We start from the raw sequence: 17650 nt of genomic DNA, 5'->3' as shown, positions 1-17650 counted from the left end.
CAGATTCTCGGCTGTGCTCACAATCTTTGCGTGAGATTTTGGGCTTGTCTAAGATAGATTGAGGTTTAACTTTCGATAGACTGCATGGGGTAACACCGTGCACGTCCCAGAGAGGCTAGTGAAGGAATTTCCACGGAACTCCGGGGGCCAAACTGACTGGGAAAGGTGATGTCGGCACATCTTTTGTCAGGCATGTTGGCGGCTCAAGCGTCTGTCTGTTTCACTGTCCCGAGGCCGTTAGACGGCCCCAACTCTAACTGAAAGGGGACATGGCGGAAGTGACAGGGCCCAATGGCACGTTGTCCGTGCCGCTGTTAATTACCTTTTCGGCACACGCGGGTGTACCTGTGGGCCATCAAGTGCAGCAAGTCGGCGCAATAATTAGAACTGCCCAGTGCTTGTTGATTCGTGTACCTGCGCAGGCGCAACGGCCACGGCCATTGCCCTGCATGCCGGTGTTGGTTCCTGCCTGCATGAGACGGTCACTGGATTGTTCGGTTGCGTGGCATTCAAGCTCTCTTTGCCCCCCTCGGCGGCAACCGTGCCCATTCGGCGACAGGTGTCACACGAAATTTAGGGCCCCTAGGGTTCGGGGGAGGACGGTGTTGACCCTTGCCCCAACGGTGCACGACGAGAAAAAAAGAGCATTTTCGCCGTGCCTGGCCTTGGAAGGAGGCTGAGGGCGAGTTTATCCATGGCACGGTGCGCACTACGGCCCTAGACGATTGTTTTAGCGTCCTATTCGATTTACATACGCCGCGGCTAGCGTGCAAGTTGGGACGCTGGTCCGCGTCCGCATACTTAGTCATGTTTGGACATGGCGGAGCCCTATAAGGCGGGCCCGTAGTCCGTCCCCTGTTTTGCTTAATTTCTTGCGAAGGATTCTGTCGGGCCTCCACATTAATTATTTTATCTGTGGTTGATTCTGTTGCTATTCTGAGATGGACTTGAAAGTCGAAACGGATCCAGCGAAATGTATAAAGGGTGGCTCAAGTTTGTTTTTGTGGCACTCGAACTTGCTTCAAGCCCAAGCCATCCACGACATCTCCAATCGCGCTGATAATGTCCACCATCCAGTCAAAAGACAACCTCTGACGGGAAGCAACAAATGAAGTGTAAGTCGCTACCGCCACTCTTCCCTTCGTCGGGTCTTATTCTCCAAACTAACGCACCACCGTTCCCAGTGTTTGCTCAACACGCTCTGGTCTTGATAGCCTTCGGCCTCGGGGCCGTCGCGTTGCCCTCGGCTAAGCAGCCGGAGACGTCCGACGTCCAACCCATCCTGCGCCGGGGCCACATCGCCACGCCCGAGCACCTGCGCATCGTCGAGGTCGTCAGGTACATCGAGGCCACGCGGAGCACGTCCCTGAAGTGGCTAGAAGCCGGCGATAGACGCCTCCTCACACTCCCCACGGACGAATGGGGTCAACACTCCAACGCTCTCTACTCTCTCGTGGCGGCCCGGCAGGCCCCTCCGTCTGCTGCTTCAGGATCCGGCTCGACAGCACTCAACCGGTGCGCCCCGAAGCGCGGGACCGTCGTGGGCGGGGTCGAGTCGCATCCGGCGCAGTTCTGGCTCGGCGGCAAGGAACTTGCCGAGAATGACAACAAGCCCGGCGACCCCATCCACACGGCCTACAGGCTCATCATGAACGTCGCCAACAGCCTCGATCGCTACGTCTGCGAGCGCGCCATGACGAAGCTGATCACTGGCTTCTGCCAGGGCACCTTTGTCGACTTCCAGGGAGGCTACTTAGACGTCTTCAATGCACAAGAGGGCGTGGAAAGTGACAAGCTGTACAGTGTCCAAGCGGATCCCAACTCGGACATCACCCGGGCATGAGTCTGTCCATGTCGGGGAGGTGACTTGGTAGGAGGCCCAGGCTCCGGGAGGAGGGCTCAGGGGGGTTATTAGTGTCTCAAAAAGTGGGCTCTGACCAGACCTTGGCCAGGGATCAAGTCGGCGCCTAAAGGAACACTACACCTACACCACCCCACACCACGCAACTCGTGCTATCTAGGGAAGTGCTGTGGATTTATTATCAAACAGTATTGAAGCTGGGTGGCAAAGGCTAAAGTGGGTCTCGACGGGGTACCTGACAGCTGACGACACCGAAGACGCACGCCAGGGCCAAGAATTCGTATGAGAAAAACGGCGCACTCGAGGAGCCGCACACCATCTCCACGGTGGCCTTGAGATCGGATTCTTGGCGCCCATTCAACACCAAGAGAAGAGAAGCCACGTAAGGTTCCAACAGTGCGTCATGTCGGGTCTTGGTCCCTGTTAAGAGAAGCTGCATCCCACCGGCTAGTCCCATTTGCCATTCCTAGAGGCACAGCCACTTGCCGACCCCGAACAGCTTGTACTCTTCGACCTCGGAAAAGTGGCTAGAATCAAAGCTATGATCGCTGATATGCATCGTTGTGTTTGGCGGCCAAGGGTCGGTGTTGGCTGCGATTTCTAAAGTCCCCCGCATCCACTTCGTATCCTGAGAGTCATCACCTCGTCGTCTTTGGGAACCTTGGTGGAGGCTTCGAGTTCTGTGTGAGTCGAAAACGTCTCATCACCGCTGGGCGCCATGGCCAATCGAAATTCGCGGAGAGTCAGGGGCAAGAGTCAGGGGCGAGTCAGGGGCGAGAGTCAGGGGCGAGATTCAGGGGCCGTACTGCTGTGAAGACAATGGCAAGCATCTTGTGGCACTCCTTCATGTAATTACTTAGCTTCGACTTGGCCAAGAAGCATAGAAAAGACGCCACTGAGTTGGCTTAGAATTTCATTAATGGCATCCTACAGTTCCACAACCGTGACGCCCTATAAAGCCAGCCTAGCCACAAGAAAACACCATCGGCCTTTGAATTAGCGTCTGTTTGAAGAAAACAGAGCGCAGTGGCACGCCCTTGCCAGGATTTTCTCGTCACTGCTGGTGCCTCAACTGGTCAGCGGCGGTGTTTGCATACTCGCAGTATTACACAGCTCATTCAGGGCTGCTATGAGATAATCACTTCTCTGTGATATTGAACAATGCACCGCAGTAATGCACTAACATTTGCCAAAGCCAAAGCCTCCTGCGCCTCCTTGTTCTGCGCCTACCGACGCACCCTACTAGACCCTCAGACTCCCCAGTTCGCCCATTTTAGAACAAGGCTCTAGGCAGCCATGCATCCAAAACAGCATCTCCCAGGCTCTCTCAAAGCAGCCCTCATCTGAGTGCCTCTCACTTTTGAAACTCTTATCGTTAGAAACCAAGGCTCACCGCCTGAGTGCAGTTTGAACAAGGACTTGAGGACGCCGACAGAGAACTAAACAAAGATTGGATTGACAGAGTCACCCTCGGTAACGAGCCCCAAGGCATCAAAGAGACGCTTCTTTCGCAGATCAGTCCGGTCTCAAGAAAGCAAGGAGCACGTTGGGAAACGAGCAGAGATCCGGGAGGTCTTTGAAGGTCCACCACTGGAAGATTCGAGTAAGATCAACTGGGTTGAATGGGCAACGGCGTCTCTTCCAGCGCCAGAGAAGTTGAAGTTTGAGGAGGCAACGATTCAAGTCTACAACAGATTGAGCAATGCCGAGGGGTCGCCAATTCTGAGGGGCGCCATCGGGCACTCTTCTACAGCCGGGAGAAAATCACCGAAGTTGCGGATACCGCAGAGAACACCATCACCCGTGACCATTGCAGGCTGCTGATCCAGGTCATGCAAAATCAGTTGCCCGCCACGCTGGATGGCTACGAGTAGTACGAGAAGGATCAGCATATCAGCCACGACCTGCTTTGGACCCTCTTTCCCGAAAGACATGTGTTTTCCACTCCACTGGGAAACGGATGGCAAGCATATCGAGTGAAGTGGTGCGGTGAATACGAGCCGCTCTCTGTTCGATGTCAGGCGATCATATTCAACGGTTTCTAGTATTGTATGGAGGAGGAGACTCCCGACTTTCCTTCGTTTAGCGGCAGGGTTCCTATATCAAAACTGACATACCCAGTCATTGATCAGGCGAGGACCGTATCCATCATGGAGCGACTTCGCCAACGGGGGATACGGTTGCTTGAATTTCAAGTTCCCAAGTATATGACACACATCCCAGTCGGAGAAGAGACGCAATCTGCTACTTTGCAAAATTGGAGGGCCAAGGGTGTACGCGCTCATCAAACTCCTCTTTTATTGGATCGAGCTGACGCCCATCGCAGCAAGAAGAGAGGGTTATGGTAGATGACTACCTGTACCATACGACAGACCCATCGTACTGGTTGCCACTTCCAGGATATGCGAAACGAATCGTCACTGACACCGAAGAGAGGGCAAATCGGGACGAACAGGAAGCAGGTTGGTGGAAACGCCGAGGTCTATTTACATACGATAGTAAGCGCGTCCGCTGACGGCTAGTAGTTCAGCAAGTAGAACGAAAACAGGGTCGACCAAGCCAGCAAGATGTTGAGACCAACAAGGAGATAGCATTACAAGATGCTGAGAACCTGCTCATAATATCGCCATGGGTGTGTTGTTACTCCTTGATGAATTCAGTAAGGGGAAGGCTGCCTGCACAATATCCTCAGAATACAAGAAGATCGATGAGCTTCACTCTCCTGAGTTTCGTGCCTCGGAATTCAAAAAACTGGTGTTCGACGAGAAGGAGATTGTGCGATCACTCACGGAGACCTACCTATCTCGAGTCAGAAATTAGGTTCCACGACTTGGTCCCCGGAAAGGGTCAGACGAAACTCGCACTCGAAAATTAATAGCGGCCGGCTGATGTGCAGACAGGTCAATGCTTCCTAATACTACTCAGCGGAACTTCAGGAAGCGGGAAGACACTGATGGTAGAATCCTGTGAGTATTGCAAGAAAGTCTCTACCTGCACTTACTGTGCAATAAAACTAACGCGCTGTCAAAAGTAGCGGATCTCTTCCAGAGACCCCTCCTACGCATAGGCTCGATGAAGTACGACCTAACCCAGCATGTCAGCCAGAAAATTTACCTCAAGCAGAACATCGAGAATGCCAAGGTCTGGAAAGGCTTGGTCTTGCTTGAAGGCGAGGCCCCTACTACCGAAGATCAACGACCATTCCTGGTGTCCAGTGGCTAAAGACTATATGCAGAAGCCAACTTCCTCGGCCAGGAGAGAGCAGCTGGAAACGACGACTTTTTATCCTGTGAGTGCTTTCAGAAACGTTGGATAGCCCGGTTACTGACGGGGGCATAACAAAGCCCGGTTACTGACGGGCATAACAGCGTTTGTGCGGCAGATTGAGTATTTCAAGGGTAATCCACAAGAAGAGATCTCAGGGCAAAGAACCCCTGTGCAAGTACTGACTGACTTGCATTTGTCCAAATAGGAATCGTCTTTATGACTACAGACCTCACCGATCCCATTGATGCTGCCGTAAAGTCGCGTGCCCAGATTCACCTCACATTCTCCTCCTTGACTTCGCCTATGCGCATGCAGGTGTGGCGCAACTTTATCGACGTTGTGCCGAAAGAGGTGGGTGTACTGTCAGAGGTCGACATCACGGGACTTGCCAAGTGGAAAATGAATGGTAGGGAAATCAAGAACACCATTAACATGGTCATTACATGGTGTCAGAAGAACAACAAGCCACTAGATATTGGGGCGGTGGAGGACCTGATTTCTCTCGTCAGCCCATTTGCCACCAAGGAAAGCTCCCCAGGGCCGGCGGGAGATGAGAGCTATCAAGACATCGGCCAAGGAAGATTTGCAGGCCAGCTTGTTAGACTTCCACTAAGAAGCGGAGACTGATCTGGGTCGGAGGACAAGCCCGCGATCCTAACCACCTCCAAAAATCACCCGGCCGACAATGGACCAATTGACGAACGACTTCTCTTGAAGTAAAGCTTCAGACACTGTGCCGCTGAAAGAAAGTCTTTGTCAGGCCCCAGAGTCTGTAATTGGTTGACGTTCGTTCATTAGTGCTTACAACTTGCAGGTCAGGTACATACCCCCACAGCCCAGTGCGCGGCGCAGGGCTTAAATCGGACTGATTCGAACAATGGACACTACGGTTGGAATGTGGGCCTCGAAGGAGCTAGGCAAAGGATTTGCAGCCTACTTCGCGACCTACTTCGCGACCTGCTTCGCGACCTGCTTCGCCACCTATTTCGTCACCACAATAGTAGTATAAAAAAGGGGGGCTTTCTGGCACTGCCAGGAAGCCAGAAGAAGAACATATAGATCTACAATCCATCACTTGAACCACTAGTCTTTCGGCGTATAGTCACGCCCTGTTGATTCTAGCACCGGTACCCTGGTGAATCCAACAACTACACAGCAAAATTGATGTCATGTGGCTGAAGATGATGTTACTGGAGCGAGATGGCGCTAGCTAGGGATGGCGATGAAGACGGCAAACCTCGAGGAAGAGGAGGAAAGGCTTTCTTTTTGTAAAGAGCTGGGCCAGACACATGCATATTTGACTACCAGATTAATTGGATACAAATTCCACCATTCCGCTTCTCATTTCCAGCCCGCTCGCAACCTCAGACCTCGGGCCCTTTGGGGGCCTCAGGAAGCTCCGGCAGTACCCGTCGCTTGAGCAACGGCGCGTTTGGTGAGTGAAAGGTTTATCACATCCGATCTAGGGAGACAGTAGTAGATACTGTTACACGCCTTTCCATTGCCGTCAAAGAACATAGTGTGCTGGTCGTCCTTGAAGACGTCGAAGCTGCCGAAGTTGTTGGCGCCGCCGCCGACCTGGAGTAAGTTTAGAACGTCCTGGGCGTCGGAGATGATCCACCACGAGAAGGTGATATCGGTCGAAAAGGTGCAGCTGGCCGCGTCACCCTCCCATATCTCGAGGCCTCCTCCCGCGGGGAAAATTATATGATAAGTAATCATATCCTCAATCGTCAGCATCATGTCCCGTACTTTGAAAGGCGTGGTGCCTGTTATTCCAAAAGCCCTGTGACGCTGAAAGCAGGGTGTTTAAACGAGGTTATATTGACTGCAGTACTGAGTAAACAGGGAAGAAAATCTTACAAATCGCCAGTTGCCTAGCTTCGTTGAACAATCAGGCCGAATGTAATGTCGTGACGCGCGTCACAGGCCCAAATCAATGGACCGTTGTTTCGGTTCACTAAACAAAAAGAACAAGATGTAAGTGCTAGAACTTTGTCGCTAGTCAAGTGCGGAGAACTAGTTACCTGAAGCGACCTGCTGTAACTAATCACACTTGTTCTCAGATCTCAGCCAGTCACCATTTCGCGTTTTTTGCCTGTTTACCTCGGGACCCAGCCCCCTAACCCCTACCAACCAAGGAACAAGAAGAAAACGACATATGCATATGCCCTGTAGCAGTACTCGGTTTTGAAGAGCATGATAGCAGAGACAGACGACCGAGAAATCAGCCGTTGAGAAAAAGAATTTGGGGAAAGGTGTTTGGCTGCAAGGGGCTATTTATCCTGCAGCTAAAGATACAATGCACCTTCTAATCTAGTACTATTACCGTCGTTGCAAGGCAATCTTGGATAAACAAACCCTCAAGGAATATCATAGCCTACATTCTATCCCAGCTGACCGAAATCATGTTGATACTACCTCAAACGAGTTTGCCGCCCTGAATCCAAGGGACGTTCAACAGATCTGCCGCGGACGGACGTTGTTCTGGAAGCCAGCAGAGCACTTTGCGAATGAAATTCAAGAAGAGAACCGCGTCGTTTCCCTTCAATACTCTCTGCAGAGATTCCATCGTCCTTTCTGTTGGGACCTTGACTGTGGCGTGATGCCATTTTCCTGGAGCGAGGTAGTATGTCAGTCTTGCACGAGATTATGGAACAATAGCATGAAAAAGAGGAGGAAGGCCTACCCTCCTTGTCCCAGTACTTTTCACAAGCCCTACTCTTCTTGAGAAAATCTTTTGGTGGTGGACCCAGCAACGCAACCATATTAGCCAGATGGTGGGCCGCGTTGAGCTCCATGTCTTTCTCGTTGTAGAGCTTGAAGAGGCTTGTCGGCTGGACAAGATCCCAGGCCTAGTGTCTTGATGTTAGCTGCATGAATATAAATATCTGACTAACGGCAAGGAAAGGTGGAATGGAGCCTCACCGTAAGAGCAGAGGCCCAGATGTCGACGGCATATCCCCATTTCATGCCAAGAATGACCTCAGGTGCCCGATACGGCAGGGGCACCGCCTCGCCCTGATGTTCCTTACCTTTCCGCGCCACGCCGAAGTCGCAAAGAATAACATTACCAGCCCCAGATATTATAGCCCGAGAGAGGTAGATGACGGGGTTTTTTCTTTTTCGCGCCGAGGGGTTGGTCCCTGTCTCTTCCTTAGCTATATTGTGAAAGATAGATTGGTCGGTTACTTCCATGAGAAGGTTGTCCGAGTGGAAGTCTTTTCGAGCGAGGTTAGCCGCGCTACAGACCACCGGTAGGTAGGTAGGTGGGACATTGGAGGAGTTGGGCACGTACCAGCATGTGTGACCTCGGCGACCTCGTGCAGGTATCTAAGGCCACGGAGCGCATCGTAAAGGGCTATCTGGACTAGCCCGTGGTCCAGGATCTCGTTCGGCATCAGTTCCTGGAACTTCCGCAGACTGAGACCTAAAGGCTCGAAAACCAAAACAGAGTGGGTGGTGCCCGGTTGCGCACCCGGAATGTCAAAACTGGCGTCTAGTCTGCGGAGATGGGCCCAGCCTGGGTGGTCCTTCTGCTTGGATTTGCCGTTGAGGACAGCGAATATCTCTAGCTCCCGGTTGAATGGGAGAGTGTTTATGTGAATCTTGAGCGCCTTGTACTGATTTGTGCTAGAAAATGGCCTAGCGTTTAGAAAATCGTGGCGCTGATGAGGTGGGTAGGTAACAGAGGTAGTTCTCCGACACGACACGGCCCAACTCACCGGAGATTGTAACAAAGCCAAACAGTCGAACTTGAGCCAAAACCAAGCTTGGCTATCAGCTGGTACTGGTCTTTGTCGTGTGTGATGACCTGGCCGAGGCGGGCGGGATAGTATTCTTTGGGGTTATACATCGGAAGTGTTTCCTCTTCCCACTCTCCCAAAGGGTCCAGTTCTGGGAACCCTGTGGTTGGAAATGCGAGAGGGGCGGCGGGGACAGGCTCCGCCTTCTTCTCCCGGTCTGCCGGGTTTGACGAGCCTAAGTGTGTGGAGTGTGTGCTTGAGGTTCGAGAATGTATACTGGATGGTTGAGACATGGTGGAGGGCGAAGCGCCGAAGCAAGCCACAACAGCAACAGTAGCAGCAGCAATAGGAACAGGCGAACGTGTGAGAAGAGGGTGGTGGGTGCTGTGAGGTGTGATTAAGGATTTTCAAGAATAGAATGCTGCAACCAAGGGTGACAACCGAATTCGCCGCATTTCAGAAGTAAGAAGTTGAGACTTGTAAGGAAGAGGTTGCGGCTTAAATAAGTGAGAAATGAGAATTGTTGGATTCGAGTGGAGTCGATGGTTTGCACGTCCACCGCAATCGGAGAGTCGACACGGCTCCCCGTGAATGTAGTAGTTGTTTCAAGAAGGCATGGCGCGAGGCGGGAGGGCGTTAGCCTAATGCAGGTTCATTTTTCCTCCGAACCGTGCCACTAGCGAAAAATTGAGCCTCATTGGGGATTGCCCCACAATCCATGTCAGTTTTAGCACAAGTACGAAGGTTCGGGCTAAAAAAAAAGGTCACCCTCCCCAGTGCAAAGACTAGAACACCACGTCCTAAAAAGGGATGAGATTGATGCCGCCAGCTGCCCGGTCAACAGGCCAATCTTTCAGTGCAAGAAGATAACGGCCTTCAAGGCTATTAACGAATCCCTAGGGTGTAGGATCTGGTACCGTGACAGTTTAGCTGGTACCGTGACAGTTTAGCTGGTACCGTGACAGTTTAGCTGGTACCGTGACAGTTTAAAATCCTAGGTGGCCCTTTTTTGGCCTGAGCTTTCGTACCTAGGTAGGTACACAGTACCTTACTCGTAGCCTTACCGAGGTTGGGTCCAAAAGTGTTCGCGCAGTTTCCCCGGTTCCCGTGCAAATAAATCCCTGCTAAAAAGAGCAATAGTTTCCAAATCCATTCTCAACCAAGAACTTTTAGCTCGGTTCACCCTCCCCTCCTGCAAGCCGTTCTCAGAAGAAGAGGAAAAAATCCGAAAAGCCCGAGACACGTAAGGGACAGTCACACCTACCCCTTGTAGCTACGCCTTGGGCCTTCAGCCACCACCCACACCAAGACGATGTGGTACCACTTCGGGTGCCGTTTACCTCCCCCACTACACCACCATTATCAGCCTTGGGACCCAACACGCCGCTCACCACCGTCCTGGGTCACCTAAAAAATGATGAAACACAAAGGCAACAACCACCTTTGCTCCTATAATCTATTTTTACCACATGGACTGAGAGCGCGACGCCTGTGTGTTGCCGACCCGGTATGTCGCGCACCAAGGTTCGCTTCTGCTTACAGTGCCGCAGAGAGTGTCACGTTGTAGCCTACATGGCGTGATCTCGGATCCCCGCCGCCGTTGGCTGCTCCAATCAATCCTAAATCCGGGGCACATATTCCAACAGCCGAAACCTCCCATCTCGTCCTCTTCGGGCCCTAGGGTGACGCCTCCACTCGGCTGGCGGCGAAGCGCACATTCCAAACGTCAAAGCCTCGCCTCTAGTCCTCCTCGGGACCTAGGATGGCGTAGGCGCGTGCCGTCGGCCAGTGCGAGCCTCTACTCAGCAGTCGGCGAGCGCAAACTCCAAACGCTAAAGTCTCGCCTCGTCCTCCTCGGGACCTAGGATGGCACAGGCGTGTGCCGTCGGCCAGTGCGAGCCTCTACTCAGCAGTCGGCGAGCGCACATTCCAAACGTCAAAACCTCGTCTCTCGTCCTCCTCGGGACCTAGAATGACGCCCACTCGTCTCAGCAGGCGGCGTAGGCGGCTTAGAGAGCCTCTTCGAAAATCATTCTTCCGTGTTCCATCAGTTTCAGGGTCACCAACTTGTCCAACTGTCCAACAAGTTGAATCCAACAGACGGCCGACACCATGGCAAAGGCTCAACACTCGAAGGTTGGTAATACTGTCCGGTCGCCCGCGCTATGAAGGGTATAAAGATACCGACTCTAGCCAGATATCCAGGGGAGAAAAGTCCAGCATCAGTCCATCAACCATTCCAGTTTCAGTCTCCCCATCTCAGCATTCTCCCCGTTTCTAACATAGTTACTCCAGCTTCCTTTCGATCTCTACTTTACCTTTTTTTCTACTTCTCTCATACCACATAATCAACAATGCCCAACAGTGAAATAGGTGGTCTCCAGGTCGTCGGAACGACCAAGCTGGAAGATGTCAAAACAGAGGCAGCCAAGAAATCCGACAAGTGGGCTAGCGCACTTGAAACTGCCGCGAGAAAGGCAAAACAAGATCACCCGACAGCGGGCGCTATTTTTTTCAAGTAAGCAAGACATTCCTTTTACTTAATGTAGTCAGGAAACACCTACCTTTGGTACCATACTCACGCATAGAGCAGAGGAAACCGACCGCACAAGTCCAACAAAGACAAGACTGAGACAAGAGAAGTCATCAGTGTTCGACTCCATGAGGGTACCACTGAATCAGGCAAGGTTATCAAATCTGGTCATATCACTGAAGACGGCTCGATCAAGTACAGCAGCAACAATTGAGCACAATAAGAAGACCGAGAGCAAGGTTGGCAAGGCGAGTAAGGTGAACGGGTCCGACTAGGACCTCGAGTCGGAGGAGTTGAGTGCAAGGCTAGGCCTCAATCGCTTGTTTCCTCTCACCTTGATCTTGGAATTGGAAAGAGCCCTTGGTTGGCTGGTCTCTTGGTTGGCTGGTCCGACGTAGTGATTTATTAGTGCAGTAGAAGGGATTGTTAGAATTAAGCCATTAGGCCGGCCCTGATTGGCTTAATAGAGTAGACTTTATAAACACAGCTCTTTTCACTGAATGTGTCATTATTTCGGTGAACCCAGACCTACCTTGCGTTTCTTTTCGGCGACGCAATTACAGCAATCCAGACCCAAAAGGCCATCTAATACCTAGCCTGCTTTTTGACTTTGCCGCTCCAGTTTAGAGAACAAGGGGTTTATTTACACTCTTACCTAATGTAATCTATCTAGTACGACTTGTGTCACGATCTATATTTTCTAGAAATCGAATAGAGCCCTAGAGCAGAGTTTAATCGCCGAATGCGCAGGTTATAGGGTGGCATACGCCCTAACCTATACCTCTGACTAATTTGTGTTCTTGCCCCTGATTAATATTCCTTCTCAGCACTGGCCACAGGCCACCCTGCCTCTTGTTTAGTGACTTTGCCGTCCTGGTTGGTAGCGGCGATTAGACATACCTGTCCAATTTGTCTTAAACAAACACCACCGGCACTGGATTTTGCAGGCTCAGGCCTAATTGAGATGGCACTTGCATGTATCTTCCTAAAACACAGCGCAGCGAAACAAGACAAGGCCCGAAATTCAGATCTATCAGAGTTAGACGCATTAGACCGAATACGGGGTGGAGTTCGAGATTCCACTTTGGTTCCTCTTTGCCCGATCAGCGATCGGCGACCAACAGCCGCTCATCTATTGAGCCTAAAAGAAATTGAACAAGGCGATGTTGAAACTTTGAATGGAGAATCCTTCACCTCTACCTATGCGGAAAGGACGACCGCGTCAGCTCCAGGTAAGCACTTGGTCACCAAAGTAATTTACCGAGGAAAATCGGCATCCTTGGTGACCCGAGCGAGATCACAAGGACGAGTGGAGTACAAGCCCTAGAAGACGTGGAAGTCAAACACTTAGATTCACTTACTGTTCATGTACGCGAGAAGCTCCACTCGCATAGCGAAGAGAAAATCTGCAGGCATCCAGGCACTACTATGCCATGAATGATCTTGATTCTGCCCGCCCTCCTGCCCGCCCTCGCCTGCCCCGACTGCTCTTTTGCGTTTCCGCTTGGGCTGTTTCTTCATGGCTATCTCTACATGACGTAATTAACTCATGTTGCCTCGCTTAGCATGTCTCGCCGCGCAATCGGGGCTTACCCAAGACTCGTAACTTCTTCTTTTGCGGGAAAAGAGGAATCCAAAAAGGGAAGGAGAGAAATTGTTGGGTGACAATAGTGATTGCATGGCAAACTGACTCTAGGACGGGGAAATCTCCGTACTAAATGCGCGGGCATGTGGCCCATGCGCCTGCCAACTAGGGCTAAGCCCCGCAACAGAAATGGTGTAACCCCCCCCCCCCCCCTCGGATTTATTTTCCTTTCTACCTCTTCTCCTACTCCAATCCGCCCACGTCCGGACAGCGACATTCAGAAGCTCGCCGTCATCTTGTAAATAACCTGATCTTCCGTGGTTGAACCAGCTGTGAACGACGAGGGAAATCTCTTCCAAGCGCAGCCTTACAGAACACGGATACGGGTACAAGACCAACAACAACATCGCTTAACTCCAGAAAGCACATTCATGTGCAGCAAGGCATCACCGAGGCTAGCGTTTGCGACTGACTCTTGGAAGCAATCTAGTAGTCCGGTCGTTAAAATTGGCAGAAACGAATGGAATTAAGATTTAAAAGCTGACACCAACGGCTCCGCTAAAGCAACAGTTGGCCCTAAATTCTTACTGCACGCAACCCCGGAACCTAATTGCAGCGCTTGAAGTCGGCCGCAACAAAGTACAAACAGTGAATGCAGGCCGTTTGTCCGCGCTCGAATGACAGTAAAGTATGAGTTTCCCTGATACCCAATTGATTTGCTCCGTAGGGTGTTGTCAAACGACAATGTTAGGCATATGCGGGCACGCGCTCACCCGACTAATTATTACCGGATGATGGCACAAAACGCCCGCGTAAAAGCCTGACTTTGCTGCGCCGAGAACCCGCCTGGGCGGGTCAAGCTTGGTCGGCCCGGCCAGGCTTTTGGGCATCTGGTGGTGCATTAGGTAGACTCGGAGCGCGCGTATTAATGGTCATTCCTTCCGTTCGATTGTATTGTGCCCTGGAAAGCCTGGGTCATTCATTGTTCGCCTCCGCGCAGGCGCCAGTGTCGTTTATCTGCTCACAGCCATGTGATGTGCACATCCATGACTTTTGGAGAGAGCTATGATAGGTCGGCGAGCGCCGTCGCCAATTTCCGGGGATTTTTTGTTATACCATCTTCCTCGTCCCTCATCAAAGCAACCAAAAATCTCTTGACAGTTTTCCGCTGCAACGTTCTACGCCACAGTGGTTTTCGCCGCCCCGGCTTTGCCTCTAAAAGCACCAACAAAAAAACACCCCACCTCACCTGCACCTCTGCAACCGCAACGCCAATCCCAAAATGGCCAGCAACACCTTCTTGACGCAAAAAGAGCTCGCGGCTAGCGTCGACGAACTCAAAGACACAGAAACCCTGGTCGACCCGCCAGAGCCCACAAGCCACGCTGGGAGCCTCCTCCAGATGCTGTTCTCGCCCGGCACGTTCACACCAGTGACGCTGCCGACGCCGCCGCACGGCGACAACGTGCTGCTCGTGATCCCCACGGCCAACGCACACAAGACGCGGATGCTGGTCGCGGGGTTCGCACAGCAGAACGAGGCCCGAGGAGCCGCAGCAAGGGGCGTGCAAGTGCACGCGCACACGGTGGTGGCGTCGTCGGGCGTGGGCGAGCAGCCGTACGACGACGCCGGCGTGCAGGGCGCGCGCGGCCGCATCAACAATGCGCTGTGTGCGCTCGCCGCCGACGCCGAGACCTCGCGTGCCCTGCTCACCGAGAATCGCATCGGCACCATCTTTGTGGCCGCCATTGAGAACTACATTGACACGGAGGCCGGAGCGGACAAGACAACAACGGGCGCCAACCCCCGGCCCACCGACTACGCCGTCGTTGTCGTGCACAACGCCACCACGGGCCAGACAGCCGCTGGCCTGTCGGGCGGAACCACGGTGCCCAGGCGCTACTTTGACTATGCGCGGACGCTGGGGTTCGATGACGCCGCCGCCAAGCACGGCAAGGTCACCGTCGGAGAGGTCCTCGCGTCCAACGTGCCCGGCATCGACAAGGCCAACTGGCACATCGTGGTTGCGGGTAAGTCGCGCTACGACTTGATCGTCGAGACGATCGAGAGGCTGCAGATTCCGTGGTGAGCTTGGGCTTCGGTGTGTCGGCTGTTGGCTGAGGAACCCTGGTTTGTCATTGTCGTTTGCATCACCACTCGGCGGGAGTCGGGTGCTCTGGAGTTTTGTGGTTTGAACTTTTGGTGAACATGCATTGGGTCGGAGAGCGGCAGTTAGGACATCTGGAAACATATTCATAGATACCTAGGATAAGCACACCATTGTAGTGTTACCAGACGCGTCCAAAACGTGAACTAAGTTGCTTGCTATGTGTCCAAAATAGAGGCCGTTATTCAATAATCACTCCCCACCGACTGGAACTAGGTACCGCTGACACACAACGACACGGTCATATCATGGCTGCTTATTAACCGCAGCTGGAGCGGGCTTCTTGCGTCGTTTCGCCATGCCCTTGGTAAACTTGTCCGCGTGGCGCTTCAGAAAGTCTCTGATTTCGGGGCCGTAAAGCCAGAACCCCCAAATGATGAGCACGCCCAGTGTTGCGGGAATGATCGTCGCCCAGTAGATCCAGAGTTTGTCCGACACTTCCCATCCGCCATCGTCGCCAAACGTAAAGAATGTAGTGCTAAAGAGCGCCTACCAGATGACGGTCAAAACGTAGCCTATTGAGCCCTGCGGACTGGGACGCGCCACTTACCGAGAAAAAGGTCGCCGGAAGAAAGATCATTGTTAGCAGGGCAATCGACTTCATCACGTTGTTGTCCTGCCGTGACATGTTGTTGAACGCCTGCCAAGACGACATGGGTAAGCAGGCGCGTTGGTCAATGGGTGGACATTCGACGATGTAAAACTATCAACAGCGATGGACCGTCTTACCAGGTTCACCTCATTCTTCAGCCGTTCTCTGCTAGAGTCGGACCGCAGCTTGAGGGCTTTGACCAGCGAGATCTGAAACTGGACATGCTCTTTAGCCTGCTGCCTGTAAGTTATGGTCAGGTCGCCGTCGGGCAACGCCTCGTGCATCTTGGTTTGGCACTTTTTCAAATCCGACATGGTCTCGGCCGCGGCTTCCAGGACCTCGGAGGCGTGGATGGCGTGGCGCGATATGTCGTGGATGGGCTGAAAGATGCCTCCGATACCTATGCGTTTCTGGAGAGGTTTGATGATAAGTGAGCGAGGGAAGGAGGCATGAGGACTAGGGAGTTGGGTCCGAGGACAGGAACAGGGGAGCCCACCTTCTCAAGCTCGCGGACAGGATCGCGCACACGCCACACGGCAATATCGCAGTAAACAATCACCTGGTCCATCAAATCGGCATGCATGGCAAAGGGGTCACGAAATTCGAGCGGCGTATCCCGTGTGTCAAGAGCCTTATGCAACTCACCCGGGAGATCCCACGGCGTATCGACACACAAGACCTGGCACTTGTTTGGATACTCCCAGCGCGTAAAGAAGCTCATCTCGTACCAGCGGTAGCCCTTGGTCCCGGCAACGGGGGCCGCTCCGTTTTCCGGCGGGTCGTCGACGTATTCGGGGTTCTCCTCGTGCGGATCCGCTACCTTGCGTACCATCTTGGCTAGGCACCGAAACCAGGTGGCTGGAAGCATCTACTGTCAGTGATGACCCAGCGGCATCGGAGGAGCTGTGGAGCATGGACATACTGCAGCTTGTCACGGGCTTCTTTTCCTCCTTGCTCTCCTCATCGTATGTGGCCCGGCTGCCAAAGTATGCGCTCAGCTCAAAGCAAGTCCGGTTGGCAACATATGAAGGCACGCCAAAGTGAGCGAGCAAGGCCTCGCGCCGGCCATCAGCGGGTGGGTAGTCGCTGACGTGCAGGAAGCTGAGGGGTTACATTAGCAAAGAGAGCCGAGGACTTGACTCTAAGGCCTAGGATACCGAGAGCCGTACGCATAGCACTGGTCTGGGAGTTGAGATATCTTGGGTTGGGTCAGCCCTCAGAACCATTCAACTGAAGTACGGAAAGAGGGGCTGGTTCCATGTTACCGCCCCACTCAAAGGCTTACCGCTTCAACATTGTTAAAGGGACGCACGACCGGTTCCCCCCATCCGAATCCTTTAGGGGCTAAACTCAAAATCAGCTTCGTCTCATGCCGCCTGCGCTACAAAGAACTCAGTGCAGCCAACGAGGGAACACTCACAAGGGCTGAGAACGGTGATCTGCGGGCCTCGCGCCATATTTCTTTAGCAATTCTTGAGCAATCAAATAAAAAAAAAACTCGGAGACAAGATTGTCGCATCGCGGTTAAAAAGAAACAATAGGCATTGTTATGTGCATACGGATATCAAAGAAAATGCAGATCGCCCATCCCGCCCTGAGATTATGAGGCGAGGGGGTGGCTAATAAAGTTGGGGTGCAACTCTGTGGGAGCAAGGACCAGCATCCTCTCTTTTAGGTCGGGAGCGACGTCGGCTGCGGCCCCAAAAAAACATTGCCCTGCAGCACAGGGTCTGCAGCACAGGGTCTGAGAAGGCAGGGAGGCGGCAAGCTGCCCAATGCCGGCCCATCCACACGGCCCCTTCCGCTGAAGAATGGCTGGTGCGCCTGAGACCCACTTTCTCAGGTGCGTCCGTCAATCTAATTCAACGGGGTGGAGAGCCCAAAACCGCCTTGCCGCAA

At 52.8% G+C, this 17650-nt stretch overlaps 6 protein-coding genes across 6 annotated transcripts; 4 read left to right on the top strand and 2 right to left on the bottom strand.

Moving 5' to 3' along the window:
* The first annotated feature begins 879 nt into the window (after nt 1-879).
* On the top strand, nt 880-1957 carry B0T26DRAFT_762383 (uncharacterized protein). Its single transcript, XM_060446412.1, has 2 exons — nt 880-1115; nt 1185-1957. The coding sequence occupies exons 1-2, from the start codon at nt 1109-1111 to the stop codon at nt 1841-1843; spliced, it is 666 nt and encodes a 221-aa protein (XP_060303658.1). The 5' UTR covers nt 880-1108; the 3' UTR covers nt 1844-1957.
* Nucleotides 1958-4489: 2532 nt separating this feature from the next.
* Nucleotides 4490-5755, top strand: B0T26DRAFT_671021 (uncharacterized protein; the record flags this gene model as incomplete). The annotated part of the gene is made up of 7 exons (XM_060439264.1): nt 4490-4493; nt 4554-4636; nt 4758-4827; nt 4896-5068; nt 5117-5150; nt 5230-5259; nt 5334-5755. The coding sequence occupies 7 exons, from the start codon at nt 4490-4492 to the stop codon at nt 5753-5755; spliced, it is 816 nt and encodes a 271-aa protein (XP_060303657.1).
* Nucleotides 5756-7550: 1795 nt separating this feature from the next.
* B0T26DRAFT_635151 (kinase-like protein) lies at nt 7551-9167 on the bottom strand (the record flags this gene model as incomplete). The annotated part of the gene is made up of 5 exons (XM_060436698.1): nt 7551-7744; nt 7818-7983; nt 8057-8372; nt 8423-8761; nt 8854-9167. The coding sequence occupies 5 exons, from the start codon at nt 9165-9167 to the stop codon at nt 7551-7553; spliced, it is 1329 nt and encodes a 442-aa protein (XP_060303656.1).
* Nucleotides 9168-10690: 1523 nt separating this feature from the next.
* Nucleotides 10691-11908, top strand: B0T26DRAFT_81536 (uncharacterized protein). Its single transcript, XM_060447372.1, has 3 exons — nt 10691-11010; nt 11240-11392; nt 11468-11908. Exons 1-3 carry the CDS (start codon nt 10847-10849, stop codon nt 11619-11621), a joined length of 471 nt encoding a protein of 156 aa, XP_060303655.1. The 5' UTR covers nt 10691-10846; the 3' UTR covers nt 11622-11908.
* Nucleotides 11909-14457: 2549 nt separating this feature from the next.
* Nucleotides 14458-15081, top strand: B0T26DRAFT_620338 (uncharacterized protein; the record flags this gene model as incomplete). The annotated part of the gene is made up of 1 exon (XM_060436063.1): nt 14458-15081. A coding segment is annotated over one exon (624 nt), but the record flags the coding sequence as incomplete, so codon positions are not given.
* A 204-nt stretch (nt 15082-15285) lies between these two features.
* Nucleotides 15286-17416, bottom strand: B0T26DRAFT_689624 (uncharacterized protein). Its single transcript, XM_060441045.1, has 8 exons — nt 17172-17416; nt 17037-17095; nt 16921-16949; nt 16674-16852; nt 16248-16609; nt 15889-16161; nt 15710-15799; nt 15286-15648 (listed from the first exon to the last, which is right to left on the bottom strand). Exons 1-8 carry the CDS (start codon nt 17206-17208, stop codon nt 15406-15408), a joined length of 1272 nt encoding a protein of 423 aa, XP_060303653.1. The 5' UTR covers nt 17209-17416; the 3' UTR covers nt 15286-15405.
* Nucleotides 17417-17650: the final 234 nt, after the last annotated feature.

This window comes from Lasiosphaeria miniovina (genome assembly GCF_030549165.1).
Source record: "Lasiosphaeria miniovina strain SMH2392-1A chromosome Unknown B0T26scaffold_1, whole genome shotgun sequence".
NCBI classification, from domain to species: domain Eukaryota; kingdom Fungi; phylum Ascomycota; class Sordariomycetes; order Sordariales; family Lasiosphaeriaceae; genus Lasiosphaeria; species Lasiosphaeria miniovina.
Note: the sequence above shows the minus strand (reverse complement) of the source record. Positions and strands in the feature narration are given on the sequence as shown.

Excerpts from the sequence above, each read along its gene's own strand:
- B0T26DRAFT_81536 (XM_060447372.1), top strand. The coding sequence starts at position 10,847 with ATGACGCCCACTCGTCTCAGCAGGCGGCGTAGGCGGCTTAGAGAGCCT. Across the intron at positions 11,011-11,239 it reads CAAAGGCTCAACACTCGAAG|TGAAATAGGTGGTCTCCAGG; the intron begins GTTGGTAATACT and ends AATGCCCAACAG. Across the intron at positions 11,393-11,467 it reads GCGGGCGCTATTTTTTTCAA|AGGAAACCGACCGCACAAGT; the intron begins GTAAGCAAGACA and ends CGCATAGAGCAG.
- B0T26DRAFT_689624 (XM_060441045.1), bottom strand. The coding sequence starts at position 17,208 with ATGGCGCGAGGCCCGCAGATCACCGTTCTCAGCCCTT. Across the intron at positions 17,096-17,171 it reads GATCACCGTTCTCAGCCCTT|CCCCTAAAGGATTCGGATGG; the intron begins GTGAGTGTTCCC and ends TTTTGAGTTTAG. Across the intron at positions 15,800-15,888 it reads TGAAGAATGAGGTGAACCTG|GCGTTCAACAACATGTCACG; the intron begins GTAAGACGGTCC and ends TCGTCTTGGCAG.